Raw genomic sequence first — 22,176 nt, forward strand, 5'->3', positions numbered from 1 at the left:
CACAGTTCTCACGTGATGACAACTCATGGGTTAAACAACTCATGGGTTAAACATGCGTGAGCAAAAAAGAGCAGCTGTGCTGCCTGCAGCCCACCTGCCACTTCCGCTTTTATGCAGCAACCCATGATTGGATCCTCTGGACCTTTAGGGGCTAAACAACTCAGCAGTTGACCCATGGTTTGTTCTTGGGTTAACCGCTTGGTTGTTTAGCCTCTAAACAACCCAGCAGTACAGATTCTCACATCATGCTCATCAACCTACGAAAGAGCCGATCATGAGTTGCTAAGTAAAAGTGAAAGTGGTTGTCATGTTGCAGGCAGTGTGTCCACTCTCTCCCACTTGTCCATAAGAGCCCATGGGTTGTTTAACCCATGGGCTGTTGTTTCATGTGAACAGCCATGTCTCCCTCCTCCCCTTACACACCACAGTCTGGGTAGCAGTCAAAAGGCTGAGCCAAAAAGAGAGGGTAGGCTCAAATGTAGGATTCAATAAAAAGGGAAATTAAGGGCGCAATCCTATGGGTTGTGCCCTGGGTACTTGTAAGCCCCCGAACTCAGAGGCTTACGAGCATTCTAAGCAGACAGGGAGGCGCGCTCACACCTGCCTCTCTGCATTAAGCTAGATGGGTGATTTTGCCTGTCTAGTGGAGGCTTCGGAGAGGGGGAGGGAAGGATGCTTGGGCGGCCATAGGAAAGATCATAGGAAAGCCACCCCGGTCCCCTCCCCTTCCCTGGGAATGCCCTCTTCTCCCCATCTCTGCAGTCCGTTTAACGAGTGCAGAGAAGCAGCCAGTGCAGTTCTGTCCATGTTGGCTATGAGGCGGGGATTGCGGTTTCCTGGCTCTGAGCTCAGAGCCTTGTCTTTGAGTGTGGAGCCAGGAAATCAAAAAATCCTGTGTCCCCCAAACGCTGTCTAGGGGACACATGTTGGCTCCCTAAGCTGCAGTCCTACATATACTTACCTGAAAGTAAGTCCCATTGAATTCAGTGGATCATCCAAGCAACTGGGAGTTCTAGTAAGAATCCAGAGTGGGGTCTCCATCTATGGAAGACCCTACGCAGTGATAACTTGGCCTCTGGCAGGGTTGGGTCTTGCATCGTGGAAGTATCATGGGAACTTCCCAGTTCAGGCAGGCCCTTTCAAAGAGAGGCTGGCTCTCATCCTCTGAGGAGGAGATTGGGAATCCCATGATAGATGTTACATTTGAAGATGACTTCAACATGATCATTTCTTAATTTCTTAATATATATGGCTTCTGATAGTGTGTGTGTGTGTGTGTGTGAGTGAGTCAAGCGGGGGGAAATCCAAGAAACACCATTTTTGTAGCTAGTGGAAAAGTGAAATAGACAAACATTCTACAGGTTTATAACTTGACTCTCCTTTATCAGATTGTCTAGAGCAGGGATCATTATTTTTCAAGCCAGAGCCATTTTGGCTCCAGAGGGCCACTTGGGCCATGTTGGTGGCAATGCTGTGCTGGACTGAGCTGGAGGCCTTTTTGGCCCTCACTGCCCTCCACGTCATCCAAGCAGGGCCGCATCAGTCAGTCACCAAGTCACTAGGCAGGCAAATTCTGACAGGCTCATGTGGTCCTTTTTATTTGGTTAGATCTTTTTCTTGCCACTGAGAGAGTGCTGTGCTCTACTCAGTGCTGCAAATTCTCCCAGTGCAGGTCCATGTTGATCTCACTCTCTCGCCTGCAGTGTCCTGTCCAGGTTTGGCACTGGGCAGTGGAGCAACTGCAGCAAGCCTGTCACATTGCTTTTTGCCTCTTGGGCTCCCCCCTGCCACTAATTGGCTGATTGCTCCTGTGTTCTGCTCTTCCTCCCCGACCTGACACCTGTCAGCGGACCTTCTCCATGAGCCCCTGCCAAAGGAAGTGAGGCAGGTGGCTACTAGGAGGAGGGCTTTTTCTGCTGTGGCACCCTGGCTCTGGAATGAGCTCCCTGGTGAGGTTCGCCTGGCACCTACATTGTATTCTTTTCGGCGCCAGGTGAAGACCTTTTTATTTTCCCAGGCATTTTAGCATTTTAGCTTTCTAAACTTTTAGCTTTGCTGTTTTAAATTTGTATTTTAAACTCCTGCACTGCTGCTAGGTTTTATTGTGGTTGTATTGTTATATTGTGGTTTTAATGTTCTATATATTTTAAATTGTTTTATTGTGTGCTGTTTGGTTTTAATTTTTGTGAACCGCCCAGAGAGCTTCGGCTATTGGGCGGTATAGAAATGAAATAAATAAACAAACGAACAAACAAACAAATAAATAATAAAATAAAAGGTCTTCTGACCCCCACACCCACCTCCAACACTTCCTCCGGGAGCCCAGATCACAGCTGCCCCCTGTTAAAGCAAACAACCAGGCCAAGCTGGAGGGCCCCTGCTGAGAGTGAGCAGCTACCACAAAAAGGCAGAGAGAATGAATGAGAGAAAGAGAGAAAGAGATGGAGAGCCGCACATGAGCTGATCAGGAGCTGCCAGTGACCCTTGGGCCTTGCAGTGATGAACACTGATCCGGAGTACAGTGTAAATACAGCTCTTTGAAGAGAAACTTTAAAGCACCAAGAATTACCTTTAGTTTCAGAAAACTAGGTATCCTCCCCTCCACCACCCACTTCAACAACCGCTGAATTTTGTAGTTATCAAAAGGTGGATATCAAACAGAAGTAACTTGTTGGAGGACTCCTTTAAGAAGCAATCAACTCTGCAACCACCAGTTGTTGGACAAACTGCCAAAATCTCGCTGTAGCAGCAGTAGAGTTGATTCCTCATTGGATCATTTTTGACTTATTTCACTTGATTTTTACCAATTGGAGATTGGAAAAGGCAACAGCTATTGGTGGAGAAAACATAATTAGTTGAATCTACTCCCAGATACTGAAGTGTTTGCTTTGTTCCCAGGGTATCTGTTCATTTCTGACTAATGATAACTAGCCTGACATATGCACATTAGACACTTGCCACAGTTACTGACGGAACTGGTGTGTCCACTACCACCCCAGCTGCAAATTTATAAGAGAACAAAGGGAGTATTTTCTTTCCTAGCTTTCAGTGTTAACATCAGGTGTTAAAATTTGTTTATTCCTTCTCAGTGACTTGGAAGAGGAGCTTGTTTGTTTAAAAAAAAACCCTGGAGAAAATGTTCAAATCCTATTCCCTGTTTCATAAAAAAAAATCAGTTTTATCCTGCTTACTTTCAGTGGTTTATTTTCTGCAAGGATGGATGATATTGGATGGAGATGATAATTGAGATGCCCTGTCTCTAACTCTTGCTGGAATGGTCAACCACTAAGAGACAGAGGGAACAATCCTATGGCTGCTAGACAGTGGCTAGATGGCCATGGGATATGCTGTTATCTGGGAACTGACCTCCCCCCACTTCTGCGTTGCCTCAGATAATGCTGCGTTGCTAGCATTCCCCAGCCAGCCATATTGACTGGAGAATGCTGAGAGTTTTAGGACTTCTTTCTGTCTAAACATGCCTAGGATTGTGCCTTTAGCCACTACCCTACTAACATGCTAGTTAGTAACTGTAAGAAAAATAGAAAGAAGAGAACATATGGCAGCTTTGTTGTATGAATACACATGCCACAACGGTAGCCTCGTATGGATTTCATGTTTGCCTAAGAAATCTTATTCTTGACATCTTCATCTGTTATATAACAGACACATGCTCTGCCAAACCCACAAAGTTAAAAAAAAAACCCTATTATCTTAGAACTGAGGTTCAAAGGCTGCAATCTTATACACACATGCCTGGGAGCAAGTCTCACTGCATTCCAGGAAACTACCTCTGAGTAGACATCCATACTGCATTTTGGTGTGTATGTGACATTTTTTGTTGGCGGAATTGCCTATAAATAAGTGCTTCCCATTGAATCTTAACCTTCCCAAGCTTAAAACATGAATTTCAATTATTTAAAAAGAAACATAAACTTCATATGTAGATACTTCAGAGAACTAGTTAAGGATAATTTGGGGAAGTGTGACCTCTTCCCACCCAATAAGAACTTTTGTTCCAGCCTATTTTAAGAAGGTTAAATGTTGTTTATTTTCTGGTTTTATTTTTTTCTTTTAGCCATGAACCTACTTCTTTTCATTTCACGGGCTGTAATTCTATGTATATTTACATAGTGTGAATACACATCACTGAACATAGTGTGAGCTGAGTAAACATGCAGAGATTCATGCTGCTTTACTGTAGTAGCTTCCAGAGGTTGTAAGTAAGACTGCAGCACAGTGGGTGGGTTTGCATGTCATGCTAAGCCATACTCAAGATAAGCCACCATGGGTTGGTTGCTCACTTGCTAACCTGACAAATAATCGGGCACTCTGTGGCTTGCCATGGCTTGTTTCCCCCTTCAGTACCTCTCAGTCATCCCTCCAGCTCCAGTGTGTATCCTAGGCACCTTTGCAGCAGAACTCCTAGTTTCTTCAGCCCCTGCATCCGCACCCATTCTGCAATTGGTCCCCTGAGATTGCTGGCTCCTGAGGGAAGCTCCCCCTGCCCCACATCAGCCTTCAACTGCCAGCTCCTTTCAGCCCCTGCCCATGTCAATGTCCTCCATTTCAGGGTTTCCCTTGGTAGTGAACACCCTTTTTTTTAAAGGGCTCCTTCACATTACACTGAAGGAAGAACACCTGTCCCTAAACCTCCTTCTGTCTTTCAGCCACCAGCTGCTTTCAGCTCCCCCACCCCGTTATTCTTGTTGCTTCTCTCCACTGGTCTCTGTTGCTAGCTGTCTCATATACATATGGGTTATGGAGCAGTGAGCAGGATCGTTAAATGTACGCAAATGTCATGGCAATGCAGTACACAGAGGGGAAAATTGCACAAATCTCAAGGCAGAGCAGTAAAATGAAGGGGAAATTTGTGCAAATCTCATGGCAGAGTAGTACCATGGAGAAGAAATTTGCACAAATATCATGGCAGATCAGTAAAATGGAGGAGATATTTATGTGAATTTCAAGACAGAGTAGTAAAAAAGAGGGGATATTTAGGCAAATTTCCTAGCAGTGGACATTTGCTCCTACACCTTTGTGCAGAACCAATTTTTTTTTTAAATTGCAAATGCGTTTGTGACACTCTCCAGTGTTCTTTCTTCAAGAATCCTATGAGAAAAAATCCATCCTGGGGCTGAGAAGGGATGAGGGAGAATGGCAGCACCACTTGTGAGATCACAAGGAGCAGCAGGGGGTTTTGATACTCTTGCCGGACAGCTTTGCATCCATTCCCAACAACTCATGATGCAGCTTCTGTGCTGCTTCATCATGGTTCAGACAAGATAAGACGCCACCATGGCTATGAACAACTCTAAAACAAGCCATGGGTTCTCAGGGTGGCTTTTTCATGAAAAATAAGCCACCCTACACAAACTGCCATGCCAGGTTCACACAACACGACCATGCAACTAGATTGGCATGTCATGCAAAGTAGGTCAGTGTGCTCAGTTAGTACTTTGAATTACAGTTGCATTGTACTCATAGATCCTATGACAACAACCTTTGCAAAGTAGGAAATCCAGCAGGGAACAAAACAGCAGCAACAAAAACTCATTACCATGTACTGTGCCATCTGCTGACCTATATCCATGAGCAGAACTCCCAGGAAGATAAATAACAATTCTAAATGTTAGGCATGGGAGCAGTGTATAGATTGGTTCATGGAAGGACTTGGCCTGGAATATCTTTCTTTTCTTAAGCTTTCATTGATGTCTACAGGGGTCAGTGTGTCTGCAGGATATTTAGTCTGTGTCAGGATCAGATCCATTGTGGAGGCACCACAGTGAATGTATACAATTTCTACTTGGAGCCTATTTTGAGAATAACTCCATGATGTGGGAGGGGAGCTCAGGCTGTTTGAATGGACTCCCAGATACAAGTGACCACATACACAGTACCTGTCACTTATCCTATTCTAGTCAATATTTACTGTTGTTTTCTTATGCAGTGTATGTATTGCATAAGAAAAAGAAGGGGGAATTCAACATTTCACAAGTTTTTTGTTCAATTACAATGTTCTAAGGTTATTTTTATTTTATCCTTCCTTATATCTTTAATCAGATCATGTCAGGGCACAATATCTTCAAACTCTGACGTTCCCTCAGTAATGTAGGGACTTCACAGAACTTAGATTTTAACTAATGTCATCAGCATACCTTGAACGGAGATAATCCACTGTGGGAGTGAAAATGTGTTTTCACGTATCACCAACGTGAAGATATAATTGTTTATTATTTTGCCCATTATTGGTTGGATCCAGACTTAGACATGTTTAGAGTAGACCCACTGAAATCAATAGGTCTACTTGAAGTATGATGAAGTGTGAATCTGAGGAAAACATTCTTATTAAGTGTTCTCTCTCAGCATCTGGATAAAACAGGGGTGGGGAACCTTTGGCCTTCTAGCTGTTGTTGAACTCCAGCTCCTATCAGAGGCCAGCCAAGGTCAGAGATCATGGGAGTTTTAGTCCAACAACAACTGGAGGGCCACAAGTTCCCCACCCCTGGGATAACACACCATAAAATATGGTGTTTGAACTATTAATGAATAATGAGTTTTATATTGCTTACATGGTGGCATTATTTGCAACAGCAGCAAAAAAATATGGGTGCATTTTCCTTAATAAATTCTGTTATTGATTGAACTGAATTGCTGCACATGGGTAGCAATTACAGCTGATATGGATTTGAAAGTATGATATTCTAATCTTAGTTTTAACCATTAACAATTTTATGAATGTTTACATATGTTATAATGCTTGATAGTTTATTTATGTAATGAATGGATTGAGAAGTTGGGTAAACAAAGAGGCTTTGTTTACCCAACAAAGCAATGTTCCTTAATCAATGGGTTCTAATTGCACATGTGATGTCAGTTAAATGTTTGGCTGGATTAAAAAGATAAAATGAGGATACTGCGTTTTGAATTCTGAATAGCGAAAAAGCATTTTTTAAAGGCCTAGTTTTACAAAGGGGGGCAGCACTAGTAAGAAAGTCAGCTCATTCAGAACATGAAAACAAGCATTTCATGCATCCATGGATAGCAGTTGGTAAGAAATATTACAGGTGTTATGAAGGTGTCCCTTTCTTTTGTGAAAACTGGTTTGTTCAGTTCAGTTATCTTTGCTGTCACAGGCCTCCCAAATATTTAATTCATTATTTTAATACACAGCAAACCAAGTGGAAACAGATGTACGCCAGACATAGTTTCCTCTATTGCATTAGTATCACCGCACCCAGTAATCTCAAGAAGCTAATAATCCCAGTGCAGAGAACACTGGTGGCACCACTAACTTTAAAAAACCAGCATTAAGCATAAGAAAACAAAGGCCTCAGTGTACATGCCCTGACTCAGGGAAATTGTTTTTCTCTAACCAGGAATAGATATCCAAATAATGCACCACACATAGTCACTAACAAGAACAGAGAGGTTGATATATTTACTGCTGAATAAATAATATAGATTATCTTCTGTAGTTCAAGGATTTAATTTAAGACAGTTCGTTGACATTTGTTCTGGAGTAGAATATTAGGCAAAGGCTGCAATCCTGTGCACAGTTACTTGGGAGTAAGGCTGACTGAACTCAGTAAACATGCATAGGATGAGGTTGCAAGTATGCTACAGCAAAAAATTGCTTCACATAGGTATTTGGTATGCTTTATTAAAGATAATACCAAAAATAGCACACTTTGGTATGGCATGTACGGTTTTCAATCTGCCCTTAGTTGGATCTAGCAATTTATTTATTTATTTATTTGTGCGTGCGTGTGTGCATGTATATATGCATACAATAATTTATATGTCACTTTTTGGTCCTAAAAAGGGCCCCCAAAGTACCTTCTAATAAAAACAATGAAAATACAATGAAATAAATTAAAATACAATAAAACCAAGAGAATAAACAGCTGCATCTTAATCAACAGGAGAGACCAAAACTTCAAACCAAACTAAAAGCTAGGAAAAATAAAAATAAAAAGATTTTGACAGCTTGCATAAAGCTTGAGAGGGAAGGAAGAAACTTACCCTCTCTTGGGGGGAATATCCACAACTTGGCCTTCTCTCATTTCCTATCAAACTGGGTCTCCAAGATTAGTAGGGTGCTCAACACCACCTCCAATGTTGACTGTAGTGGGTGGACTGGATAATATGAGAGGAACTGATCTTTCAGATATCCTGGTCCTAAATTGTTGATTGTCCCAGGCACAGGGCGAGCCAATAAATGTGTGGTAATTACCACAGCCTTAGCCAAATCAGAAGTAGTTACCTGTGAAATAGTTCACTTTATCTAGCTTCTTTCATTTTAGCTCACATATCCCAGCCCCTGGGATAACTGTTTATATATTGTATGGAAATAATAAGCGAGCATATGAAGCATTTAAAAATGGTGCCACATTATATTCTAGAGTAGGATTGTTGTTGTTAGGTCAGGCCAATCCCTATATGAGCTAAAGGGGGCTTTGTTACTTGATTTTTGTTTTCCTTTAGAAAAGTAAAGCAGATGAGAAACAAGGAAAATAATTAACTCTCAGGCTTTTCTATAGACAGTGTTTGTTCAATGTACACTATGGAGGGAAAACCACTGAGAAACCTATATTCTCTGAAAGAAAAATATGCCAAGTGTCCTTGGTGATGCAGTAACTGTCACATTTGTTTCACCTTCTTGGAATGGTTCTGAAAGAGTTACTGTTATTTGCAGCAGAATAAATAATTTCTGTCATTGTGATATAAAGTCTCTCACACTTGTCTAATGTTCAAAGAGATTAAGCAAATATTGAATTTGGGCTGTGTTATTCCCTCCGCCCCTAAGCCACAGTCTCAAGAGTAACTAGGAGGTGTCCATTTCTAATCATGGGAGACAGGGTGGGGGAGGGGAGAGGAGAGGAGAAGACAGTAAAGGCTTCAGCTTCCTTGATTATAAACTTAGAACAACTGGCAACACAATCTGGCTTCAGCAGGTGTAGAGGGGAAGATCAAACTTAAAATTAAGAAATCTAAACCCATACTACTACTACTATGGATCTTCTCCCATATCACAACAGGATATGGAAAGGAGCAAAAGCATACCACAACTTCAATTGTGCAAGATTTCTGCATTGGTTAATTAATAACAGCTTATTATGGTCACAGACCAATAAAAGTTGATAAAACAAAACCAGTAAAAGTTAACACAACAAAGTTATTCCATAATAAGAATATAAAGAAAATCACAGAGGAGCTGAAAGAGAGTTCTTCCTAATTTGTACTGAGTATAAAAATAATTTAGCTACCTTTTCAGTAATATGGAATCTCTTAAGCAGAAAGAAATTAGAGTTCCAGTGGATCTTCTGGGGAGACTTCATCATAAACCCCTCTCTGGGTGTCTACAGTAATGTATTACTGTTACTTTGGGTTTCACCAGTTGAAGCCTGTCATGTGCTGTTTGTCATGTAGGGGTTGAAAAGACGTCTTGCGTTTCTTATGAGATATTTTCAGGCAGCTGTGTGAAGCACTTGCTGTTTGGAAAGATCATGGACAAAAATGGAAGTTTTTGGTGGGAAGTGGGGAAAAGTAGAGCCCAGACTGCACAATCACAGCCAACCCCATTGACCTGGTGGAACTGTTGCATGGTGCATTCTATCAAGTAATATAGGGCCAATCTACACTTATGGGTTTTTTCGCTTCCAATGAGGTTTCACTGCCTGTCTTTCACACTACGCAGTACCCACCTCGAATTGGAACTGGAATTTCCCACTTCCGTTCTCCCGCTTTCAATACCCTGGTATCCCGGTATTTCCCCTTAATGTGCTCTGATTTTCCACTTTTGCTACCGTATCTGGTCGTAGTCCTCTCCCCTGCCTGTCCGTATACAGTGGTGTTTGTATTTCCTTCCTGTCCAATCACAGCTCTCGACAACCTATGTCATCTTCTGGCTACTGATCACATAGCTTCCTCAGCACTCAATGTTACCTCAGCAACAAGCAAAGAGATGGATGTGTGAGCACTTGTCTGATCTTGGAAGCTAAGCAGGGTCAGCCCTGGTCAGTAGTTGGATGGGCGACCACCTGGGAGTCAGGCTTCCTGCATTGAGCAGGGGGTTGTCCTAGTCCTTCAAATGAGACTACGTTTCTATCCCTTGCTTCGGCTTTTTTAAAAAAAATTAAGGCGTTATCTTTGAAGGATCATGGCTTCTCCGCAATTTTTTTTTTCTAATTCAGGCATGATCTTTGAAGATTCGAAGATGTGAAGCTTTGAATCTTCAAATCTTCAAAGATCATGCTGAATTAGAAAAAGAAAATCACCAAGAAGCCACGATTCTTCGAAGATAATGCCTTAATTAAAAAAAACAAAGCTGAAGCGGGGGACAGAAGGGGGTAAAACTTAGTCTCATTTGAAGGGATAGAACAACCCCCTGCTCAATGTAGGAAGCCTCCTTCCCAGGTGGTCACCCATCCAACCACTGACCGGGCTGATGTGAAGCTTCGAATCTTCGAAGATGCTAGCAGCCCCCCCCAAATATGAGTGCTAGGTGCCACCGCCACTGCTTCTCTTCCTCGCATCGGCTGTCAAGGGCTAGCGTGGGGAAAAGAGCATTGGCAGACACCCCCCAGCCGCTTGCCCTGGCCTCCAGCCGGTGGGTGGGGGGAGAAGAGGATAGGTGCCTCCTTCTTCCCTCCACCCTCACCTCCTATGGTGGCGGTGGCAAGGGACAAGCTGGCCATTTTCCCCAAGGCCAGGAAAACGTGTGGAAAACGACAAGCCTCTCCTGTGCCACTGCCGCGTGGTGGGCGTGGAATCAGCAGAAATAGGAAGAGATTTTGATCCTCCAATGAGAGCTGCCATCTTTAAGAGCAGGAAAACAGCACAGTGCGTGAGTGTGAACCAAGCCCGTGCATTTGATGAAGCACCACAATGGGGGAAATGGATGAGTGTGGATAATCACATTTTAATGCAAGAGCCTTTAACCCGACAGGACACTGAATTCGTTGCGATGGCGGGCACAATTTAGATTGGCCCATAAGCAGAGTTTCTGTTGAAAAAGAGTAGACCTATCTTATCAGCCATAGCCTGGGCTCCTCAGTGGAAATCGTGACCATTATTGCATGCTGTATCGCACTGTTTATTACTTCTTTTTAAGGCTGTTTTTTAATGGATTTGCTCCTATGTTTTAGAGAGCAATCCTATGGGAATAGGCAGCCACCTCTGACCTCAGAGGTGACTGTCTATCAATGTAGGGCAGGTGGAGCACGAAGGGGATCTTCTCGTCTGTGCTCTGGCCTCCCTTCATGTGGCTAGATGGCCTATTTTGGCTGTCTAGCTGCAGTGCTTCAGAGCGGGGTGATGGCGGTGGCTGGATGTCACCTAGGAAGCATTGTACCAGTCCTTCCGAGTTCCCCTCCCCTTGCTGCCCCGTGCACCCTTTCCTCCCACTCTGCACTGCTCTTATGAGCACAGAGCTGTGGACAATCCGTGCTGCCTATGAGGGACCAGGGGAGGGAGCAGGGAGGCAGTTTTCTGGGAACCGAATAATCCTATGGCCATCCAGCTGCCGTCTAGTGGCCATAGGATTGCACCCTTAATTATATATATATATATTATCTTGTATTTTGTTGTTGGTTAGTCACCTTGAATATTATTTGTTGGAGGAAAGGCGGGATATGAATTTAATAAATAAAACTGTATCACACAGTCTGGGTGGGACTTCTGGAACACTGCTATTTTGCTACAGGGGCTGCAGAACATCCTGAGTTGGACCTGTTAACTAGTTTCTTCCAGGTTGTGCATGGGCCAGGCAGAAATTTTCAACCCTTAATTCTGTTAAGCTGCAGACTAATCATTCCTTTTGTTGAATAGATTGCTGGTTAATGGTCCAGAATGACCAGTTACTGTCTTGTTAGACACTTGTGGTTGTTTCTTATTATATATTTATAAAATTTATTAGCAGCCTTTTCAGTGCTGAAGCTGGCATACAGTTGGAAAATATTTTTAGAAGAGAGTTGGATATCATTGGAAACCTTTCTGTTTGGATGAAATATCCATCAGAACCCTCCTGCCCATGTAAATGGAGGGGAATGTTGTGTGTGTGTATGTGTGTGTGTGTGAAAAAAACAGCAGTTTGGAAAGGTAGAAAGAGAATTTTTTGAATTGGTTAAAAAAACCTTGTTGCTGAAGGGACTTTCTCTGTGGATCTGATATGGAGCAGCAGATCTGCCATCTTATTGGAGTGCCTTCTTTTTTACTCCATTTATGTCCTTCTTGTATAAGAAAAAAAAGGGGAAAAAACCAATTAAAACAAACACGTTAAGTTTACAGCATTTTCCAAAGAAAACCAAATCCAGGTGGTGCTTCCCTGGAAATTCTCACCACTTGGGAAAGTGGAAAGCATCCAACAATATCAAAGCTCAGATTTGTTAATGGGGAGGAATTTAAAAGGTTAGTATTTTGTTAGTACACAAGCTGAGTATTTCTGGCTTGTGATATGCTGTCAACAATGTCTTTTTCTTCTCTCTGCATCTGCAGAAAGTATTCATATTCTCTGGATCTTTTCGGAAAAACTTGGATCCTTATGGACAATGGAGTGACGAAGAACTATGGAAAGTTGCTGAGGAGGTAGGAGTCCTATTTCTGTTGTTTTAGGTTTTCAGTAAGATCAGTCAATATATTCTCCCGGTAATCAAGGTTGGTAGAGGAGTCACACATTGGATTTCAGCTTGGCCTGATAACTTCATTACTCACATCTGATTAAGTGTTGCAGAACAGATTTTTATCAATTCCTTGAGAAATTGCAGCCTCATTAAGAAAAGCTCCATGTAGATAACTGCAAAACTTAATTACTCATTTCCATTTATCTGTCTCGTGCTTTTTTTTTTTTTACTGTTTAACACTTTGTGGGGATATGTAATTACATTCACTTCCTGATCCTGTCATAAGACAGACTGAAAGCAAAAATGAATTAGTATTAGTTCCTCATTTGGTTGCAAATCCAAAGGACAAAATTTAAATTAGAGAATGGCCAATCAACCTCCCATTAACCCTCAAAAGGCTTTTGAAGTATTTGCAAAGCTGTGCCCACCTTGAATCTGTACAAAACCTTCTTTCTCCCCCTACTTCATGATTACATGTTGTTTGTAGAGATGGATGGATCTGTCAGTTTTGCTTTCTCCCACATTCAATTTTTTTTAAACCTCAAGTTCTTTCCATCCTATTAATGAAGAAATTTGTCAATTTTGGTAAGTTCTTATAAAGAAATGAACTGAACAAAATTCTTGCCCATCTGCACTAGCCAAATTCAATAGGTACAGCTCTTTCCAGCATGGAGAGGAACATGTTGTACCTACCTGCCATGTAGCTGTTTAAGACGGGGATCCTTTCAGAAAAAAGAGGTGACCACTCTAATTCAGCACCACCAACATCATTGAATACACTGGGATTTAAACAAAGACTCTTAAGAGCTAAGCACCAAAGCCCTCTACCTAGATAGATGAATTTGTCAGTTTTGCTTTCTCGTACATTTGGATTTTTGAAATCTCAAGTTCTTGCCATCCTGCTTATGAAGAAATTTGCACAATTTGGTAAGTTCTTATGAAAATATGAACCAAATGAAACTCACTCATCCCTAGTCTTATGCCACACAGTTACTTCATGGGAAATGGACCCTTGGTCTGAACCAGCATGGCTCTTGCGTTCTTATGGAAATGACCCTTGATATATCAGTTTCCCACGGGGAATTCTGGAGGTTGTACATCCTGGCCCAGTCACAAAAAAGATGCTCTGCTAGGGACTGTGAACACCTGCTGCTGCTTATCCTGTTCAGGCTGGGAGGTTCAGGTAGGGGTGCTGGTGTAATGGCAGGCCTCGGCAAGAAGGCTGGCCTAAGCCAGGAAATCAGGACTCTGGTCAGCTCCCTGTGGAACAAGCATCAGAAGCAACAAGCCAGCTAAGGATGCAGACTGTGGGCATTAATAATCTCACAGCCTGGCTGCTTCTGCTAGCTCTTCCCCCTCTCAAGTTCTAAGGAGCTGTGCCCGTTTCTTAGGTGTTGGTTCTGGTGGGCTTCCTGCTGCCTTTGGTTGCTGGGTGGTAGTAGCAGTGCCCTAATGCACAGCAGGGAGTTTTGAGGAGGAAGAGTCCGTGGAGTCAGAGAAGGAGAGTGGGGTTACCTTCTTGGGCAGAGCAGATACTGCAGTGTTGGTTCCTGGGCCTTCTGTCTCATGGTAGTCTCCGGCAAGGCAGATGTTTCCAGGGCTACTTCTGATTGACGTTCCTGCCTAACTTTCTCATCCTCTTGGTCATCAGGGTCTGAGTTCTAGGCCATGACACCACTGTACTTTCCCCCGCCCCAAGCTAAGTATTTGGCCTTGGGGCAGTTAAGGGGAAGGGGGATAACAGAATCAAGGTGGCCATAGCCTGCATGCAGGGTGTGCCCACCTTGGATCTGCTTGTTTATGTGGCACCTCTAGCTTAGCCAGAAGGGCAGGCCAGGGATCAAGAAGTTAAGTGAATCATTGAGTCTAAAGTCCAAGACAGGGTTCATTATTAGTGTGACTGTTTAAGGAGAGAGATTCTTGTACATGTGGTTACTTACAGCTACACTCCTGCCAGTTCCAAAGCCCAGCAACATCACTAGTGTGGTAACAAAGATAAGATCAGAAATGGGTGAAAGCAAAGCATGATAAGAATTCAAGAGTAAAGCAAATTTGTGAGACACTGAGGATCAACACAGGAGTATACTTCCTGCAGAGTCAAGGACTGGAGGAAAGAAGAGAATGTTTATAGGGAGGACGGATGAAAATCAGCTTTCTTTGCTAAAGGATGTAAGAAACCTTTCAGCCCCTATGGCTGTCCAGTTAGCTCAGTTTTAGCTGATTGAAAAGACAGGTAGTTTTAGCCCTGTCTTAGGTGAAATATTACCATGCAACTTGGAATGGCTGGCTTAAACATGTTGACAGGTAGAATGATAAAATTTAGATAACATATGGTGAGTTTGTAAGAGGCTTTCTTCAAGAATACATGCATAAAAGGATAGAAAGAGAAAGCTTACCTAGGGAGCTTTTGATGTAAGGGTTGAAATAAGGGTAGGATTTTCTGAATAACTTTATTGTATAGTTGGATATATTGCTCAAAGTTCCTATTTGTAATTTCAATTTTTGCATTTTTAATAAGGGAAAACATTTTTGTTGAACACATAGGCCAATTACCAGAAATAAAAAGTTTATTTTTTGTCCACATCCCAATATCAAACACTGTTCAGTGGAAGTGGTACAAAATTCTCAAAAGGCTGTTCTTTAAGATGTCTGAGTAACGCTTGGTGTCCAGGGAAGAAAAATTGGAAAAGCCTCTTTGTCTGTAGAGGTACAGGTATTTCATAAATGGCAAATGGGAGTTTCCTGAAGATAGTTTACAGTACAGACAAGAAGAAATGGTCAGCATTGTATTCTTTTTGAGAGTAGATTCTGACAAGCTACTGTCTGAATGAGCAGCGTAATGTCAGAGTGAAAAAAATACACTCAAATTTGCCTCTTCTTTAAATTTTCCACTATTTTATTTCTATTTTAATGCTGTCTTTCAATGGAATGCAATCAAATGTACTTAGGACAATATATAATAAGCCATTAAAACAACAATAAAATCCAAAGCTTAATAACACAAAATACTTAAAGGCATACAGAATACAGAAGAAAAAACAAAAACAAAAGCCTTGGAAAATAGAAAAGTCTTTCCCTGGCACCAAAATCATAATGAGGTAGGTACCAGGCAAACCTCTCTGGGGAGAATATTTCATAATTGGAACTCCAACTTTAAGAATGCCGTCTCCCTGCTGACCACCTGCCTTGTCTCAGATGACAGGGGCACCCACAGAGAGCCCTCTGCTGAAAATGTTAATGTATGGGCAGGCAGGTATGGCGCTAGGCAGCCCCTCAAGTATCCTGACCCTAAGCTATTAAGGGCTTTAAAGGTACAAAAGCAGCATTTTAAACTGGGCCTGGAAATGGAGTGAGAGCTAGTGCATCTGTCATAGCACAGGGATGACAGTTATATTGCTCAGTCCCAGTTAGTCAGTTGAACTAACTACTATTTCAGAACATCTTCAAAGGCATGAAAGAGGAGCATAGGAACATAGGAAGATGCCTTATACTGAATTAGACCATTGGTCGATCTAGTCCAGTACTGTTGATGCTGACAGGAAGCTTCAGGCGTGAATTTGTTCAGCCCCACCTGGAGATGTCAGGAATTCAACCTGGGACCCTCTGCATGAAAGCATGTGCTCTGTCACTGAGCTATGCCCCTTCCCCCTAAGGAACAATGATTTTGAAGGAATTTTGCAGATCTGACATTACACTGCTCATCAAAGTAGACTGCTCATGTGAGCTATTTTTCCTTGCATAATTAGAACTAGCTTGATCCTTGAACCTGAGTGACCATAAATATAGCAATCCTCCTCTCTTTGGAGTGTATCCCAGCAAGAATTTAGTGTTCTGCCCAAGCATAATGCAATTTATATTTCTTACCTGCCTTTCAAAGGAGTTGAACATAAAAAACCTTGCAGAATAGATTTAGTAGGAATAGCTAGAAAATGCAATGAAGTTAGAATTCTTTGTTTTAGGCAATGATTTAATACTCGATGAAAAAAACAACAACCCAGTTACTCCACAATAAATGTTGGTGCCTGTGACTTAAATTATGGCATATTCCCACCAGGTCTTCCAAGATTGCTTTGTTTTCTCTCCCTATCTATTCTGTTTTGTTTTGGTAACTGTTTATGCCATCTCTTCATGCAAATTGCCTACAGTCTCGATGTACAGTATCATAACTTCTTTCTTGCCTTTTCAAATACATTAAATATTTGCACAGAGACTTTTAAATCAAAGCATCCAGTTGGATGCAAGCTGCTCAGGTGTAACATAATGCTCCTTTGAAATATTTGTAAATGGCTGAAAGAAAATGTGACTCTCTATTGATGAATAAACAAACTGAGGCATTTATTGACGCATTTCTGAAAATCTGTTACATCTGACACATTTAAAATATAATGTATATCTTCATCAGAAGCAACTGAATTTTTTAAAATATATATAACTTGGACTAACATTCTAAAGTTATCACTAACATGGTTTGCATGATCAAAGCAGCCCACCGTGTTCCTGTGTGTGCCAGGCAGGATTTATATATTCAATATCCAGGCATGATTTGTTGTGTTGTGCAAACCTGGGGTTTAAGCAACCCTTATATAACCCAACAATAGACCATGGGTTATGCAAGGATTGGTCCCTGGGTTTGCAATAAATAAGAAGCTGTGGCCAGGCATTGAATATTCAGAATGGCTGCCTGCATGTGCTGGCATGTGCCAGCGTCACCACAGCTCACCATGTCTTAAATAAGCCACAGTGGACTGTTACATTGTGTGAATCCGCCTACTGTGTCAGTGGTGTAGAGGTAAATTTTGAAGTGCAGGTGCTCATTCCTATAACTATACCCCAAGGAAAGTCCAAAAATTCAGGCAGCTGTGTTGATCCATAGAAACAAACCATTTCTAATAGTTTTATCTCCACCAGAAGCAGGCATTTTGTAAAGCTAGTGGATCTTAATTGCCCACTCAAGACCAGGCCACCCCAAAATACTTTGCATTACAACAGGGAACAAAATGTTATTGCTGGAAAAATTCATTGTGAGGATTGCAGCTACGCTCAGAGGGAACAAGGATTTCTGAGGGTGGTGATAGATTAGTTTGCTGCTAATCAAAATGTGCTGGCACTGTGTCCCTGTGAGCCCTGGCTCCACTACACCACCACACTGTGTTTAAAATCTTAAGACTAGTTTTTAAAACCATCTTAAGAGTACAAACACAATGTGAGACTAACATACAACCTTTTAAAGATTGCCTTGTTTGGTTGGTGCTGCTCTCCTTTTTCAGTCAGCACAAACATCCACTTGTAGGTTCATGCCTACTCTAGAAGGAGAGCTCAGGGCAAATACAACACTATAAATAAATGGCGCTGCATCAACTTTTGTACCTGTTTTCCGAATGGATTAGAAACATGGGGAAATAATCCTCGGAAGCAGAGGTGTAATTGAGTCAAAGCATAAGATGTTATGCAAATACCACAAGCTAAGTATGGTAGCCAGAGCAGTGGATATGCATGCAAAATGCACAAAAGAGCATGAAAAATGGCCTATCCATACACATCTTGACATTAAATCCATTGAACATTCAAGTTGTCTAGATTTGTGGATTTGGCTGTTAAGTATGCTAATTTTGCAATATGCCTGCTTCTGTTTAGGAGATCTGTTAAGAACACTTTAGCTTAACTTGGTTATGAATCTGATAAAATTCACATTCCCATGATATGTCAGGGGATGCTTTTTACTAACCAATAAATTTGTGATACTCTTAGCTACACAGTATAATGCCGGGCTGCTGCGGACGCAAATGGCGTCCTGAGTAGGGGACGCCATTTGTGTCCCTATGGTAGCCCGTGATAGGCTACGTAAATATTTACGTAGCCTATCACGGGCTACCATAGGGACACAAATGGCGTCCCCTACTCAGGACGCCATTTGCGTCCGCAGCAGCCCAGCAGTGGCTGGAGCCACCGCCGCAGCCAAAGCTGCAGCCGGAGCCGCTGCCGGGTAGGCTCCGTTCCGGGGGGCTTTCGCGGGGTGGTGGGGTGGGTTGCTCCATTCTGCCACGGATTCCGGGGGGCCGAATTCACTGGAATTCAGCCCCCCTGGGATCCGTGGTGGAATTCTCTAACATCCCTAATATAATCCCCCTTGAATCTAAAATGAAATACTGCAATTCTGAGAAGGCCCACTGACCACAGCAGACTTCTTAAAATAGAAAAAGACCCTTCGTTCTAGATGATTAGTTATGGAAACCATGTGTTACATATTCAGAATCTCTTTAATACAGTATACATATGGTTAATTGTGAATCAAGTGCTGTACATTCCATCCTAGGAATGAGATTTGTGTTTCTTATATCTAGGAGGAAGGAACACTTGGTATTTTAGCTTTAGAATTAAATCAGGGTTCCAATTACAGTTCTTAAGACACAACTATTTCTGTGGAGACTGATGATGGACATATTAATATTAGTCACAGATGAAATTTCTCTCATTTGCAACATAGGTTCTGCTGGAACTCTGGGCAAAAAGCAATGCCTTGACTATGTACTGTGTATTTTAAACTTGAACTATTAAATCTTCAAAGGAAATTGGGGAGGACATTCCTTTGTGCCCTAGGCATTCCAGTGGTGCCACCCCTCTGTTTTGTTCCCATGGCTATAGGTTGTGGCTTTTGTTCAGGATAACTTAGCAGCCATAATTTCTATGGAAAACAATCAACCAAGTTTCAGACAATCTCACAATGGCTGCATTCAGACATAATTGAAAGCCATAGTTTGTTTTAACCATGTTTTGTTTAACATGCCAGGATCTGGCTTACAGACATTGGGCAGGATCCAATGGGGCACTTACACCCCTGCCAATTCTCTTATGCCCCATCAATTCCATTGCACAAGTGGCCCCCACTGCTTGTGCAATGATGATTTAGCGCTTCCAGGGCAACCTGAAATGAGCGGAAATTCTTGTTTCTGGAAGGACGCAGGTTGGCGGAGCTCATGTAAGAGAGTTCAGCTGACCCGCCTCCTTCCAAAAATGAGCATTTCTGCTCATTTCAGTGCTTCTCCTATGAAGTGCTAAATCTCCCTTGTGTAAGCATTGGGTTCCACTTGCACAACGGAATTGGCAGGACCCACTGCTTGCAGGACATAAAGGAAGTGGCAGGGTTGCAAGTGCCCTGGTGGATTCTACCTTTTCAAACAAAGTGGGGTTTGTTTCACCTCATATTGGTCTGTCCAAAGACTGGTAAGGTGTCTATTCATCATTACCACTGGCAAGCTGCTGAAATGGGGCAGAGAACATGAACACCCTTCTCCCTGAAGATCTTTGGCAGCTCTCAGCATAAGCAAAGAACAACCCTAAACCATCCCTTCCTTCCTCATTCCTAGATATCTCTTATGAAGACTTGAACTGTTTTTCTCCAATCTTCCTGAACAAAAGTCCTTTTGTCTGTTGCTACTCTTTCAATAAAGACAAGTCTTCTTCATTACTAAAACTTCATTGGTGTGCAAGCAGAAGAACTGTTAGCAGTGCTTCAGTCCTCAGGGTATAAAAGTGGGTGGGTGGATTGTTGCAGGGCAGAGTTTAACAGGACATGAGAGGCAGTGGTGGTAGTAGTTGGGGTCAAACCGTGCAACTGCATTCTTATGTCAAACGGTGCAATTGCATGTGTTGTTTGTTGTGTAAGAGTAAAGGTGTGCTCTTAACATATATCCATTGTTAGAGATTCTTAAAAGGACCCTTACAAAATTCCTTTGCAAGGCTGCAAGCTGGGCAGCTGAGCTGGAGAGCGGGAGCTAGTCACAGAGGAGGTGGGCAGGGAAAGGAGACTATTTTAGGCAGAAGGAGTAGGGAGAGGGAGGTCTGTTCAAGCACCAGCAAGATTCTTGTAGCTGCATGACTAGTCTCATTTTCAAGCCACTTTTTCCTTGTGTCTCTGTAGCCAGCTGGGCAGTGAAGGTGAAGCAACATTACAAACCATGATTAATTAATAACTAGGTTATTGGGTTTTGATGTAATGACAAACCATGGTTAGCGCAAGTCAAGATTCACAAACTTACTTCAAACCATGATTTCATATCCTGCTTTGCTGGATCAACTAGTTCATGATCTTGGTCAGGTTCAGACATACAAACAAACCAGAGATAAGGTAAACAAACCATAGTTTTGCATCAGACAAACATAGTCAATGAGTTCCAGATGCCTAACAGGTTTTGGATTTCTATGCCTTGGAGAATAATCCTGCAGTCACAACAGTATAGCAAACCACACGTCCCTGGGCCATATCTCAGATGGCTTTTGAAAGTCCAGTTCCCAAAAGAGCTTGCTATATCATATGTAAGACTATTGTTCAAGAATAAAATCTACTGCGGCCTTCAGCATGTGGAACTAGCTGCATGGATTTTTTGGATTATGGCGGTGGTTAACTTTTGTGACAAAGCAAACCAAGTTGTGTGACAAAAAGTATTTCTCTCTCCCCCTCCCCTACACCCTACTTTTTCTTCTTCAGGTAGGATTGAAATCTGTAATACAGCAATTTCCAGGCCAGCTTGATTTTGTTCTTCTGGATGGTGGCTGTGTCCTCAGCCATGGACATAAACAGTTGATGTGTCTTGCCAGATCAATTCTCAGCAAAGCTAAAATTCTTCTTCTTGATGAACCAAGTGCTCATCTTGATCCTATGTAAGTACTGCAAAAACGTTTAATTTGCGCTTTCATACTAGAATATGGTTAAGTGTTGATTATTACTTTCCTAGTAATAATGATTTCTTTCATTTTATATTTGCTATACTGATATCATTTTGATTTTGACTGGTGGGCTGGTGGAAGCTGATTCAACTGGGAAATGGGTACGCAAGGAGAGTCATCCCTGTGCACCCATTTCCCTGCAAAATCAGCTGATTCTGCTGGGAAACAGGGATGTGGGGATGGTTCTTGGGTGCCTGTTTCCCACCAGAATCAGACCCACCAGCAGCACGAAAATAGCTGTTTGGTGGGAGTAGATCACGATTGCTGGGAGGAGGGGGTGTTTAAAGCTAAAGTGTAGACATTGTCCAGAGCTATGTCTTCAATAAAATTGACCAATGGGTAGAGTTTTCTTATAACCTGAATTCCAGCCCACTGAACTTGCAGTACTTGTGTTTAATACTCTACTGTGGTGGTTTGGAATGGGGACATATGTAGGAAGGCATATTGCTGGATCTGTTTACTAAAGTGTGTTATAGGAGACTACTGGCTTCAGATTGTCTAATAGATTCAGCACACATGAGCAGGGGTGGGGGTCTGTTATCCCCTGTGGTCACCATGGAACCTTCAAAAGAACAGGAGTTGAAATAGTTGCAGCAGCAACTAGGACATTTTCCATCATTATGCACGCAGACCTTTCATAAGTCACCACTGCCATTAAAAAAAGAATCATATTATATTCGTTATGTGTTAATTTTCAATCATTGTCGCAAGCTTTGTGGCCTGCTGTCAGGCAGAAAGAGGGATGTAAATATTTTTACTACTACTATAATAAGTCACATGTTTATTGTGTCTTTAAGAGCTGGGTAACAGGCAGAAGTTCAACCCCTCCCCA

General features: G+C 42.2%; 1 protein-coding gene across 1 annotated transcript in view; it reads left to right on the forward strand.

The window, feature by feature from the left end:
- CFTR (CF transmembrane conductance regulator) overlaps positions 1-22,176 on the forward strand; it is a 139,398-nt gene that overhangs the window by 111,958 nt on the left and 5,264 nt on the right. Inside the window, exons 24-25 of the mRNA XM_084811822.1 lie at positions 12,496-12,585; positions 21,106-21,278. Coding sequence (XP_084667948.1) covers positions 12,496-12,585; positions 21,106-21,278 — 263 coding nt within the window. The remainder of the gene's footprint in view (positions 1-12,495; positions 12,586-21,105; positions 21,279-22,176) is intronic.

The sequence above is a fragment of the Heloderma suspectum genome, chromosome 7 (assembly GCF_057233095.1).
Source record: "Heloderma suspectum isolate Gila_16-S chromosome 7, 16-S_ref, whole genome shotgun sequence".
Lineage (NCBI taxonomy): Eukaryota > Metazoa > Chordata > Lepidosauria > Squamata > Helodermatidae > Heloderma > Heloderma suspectum.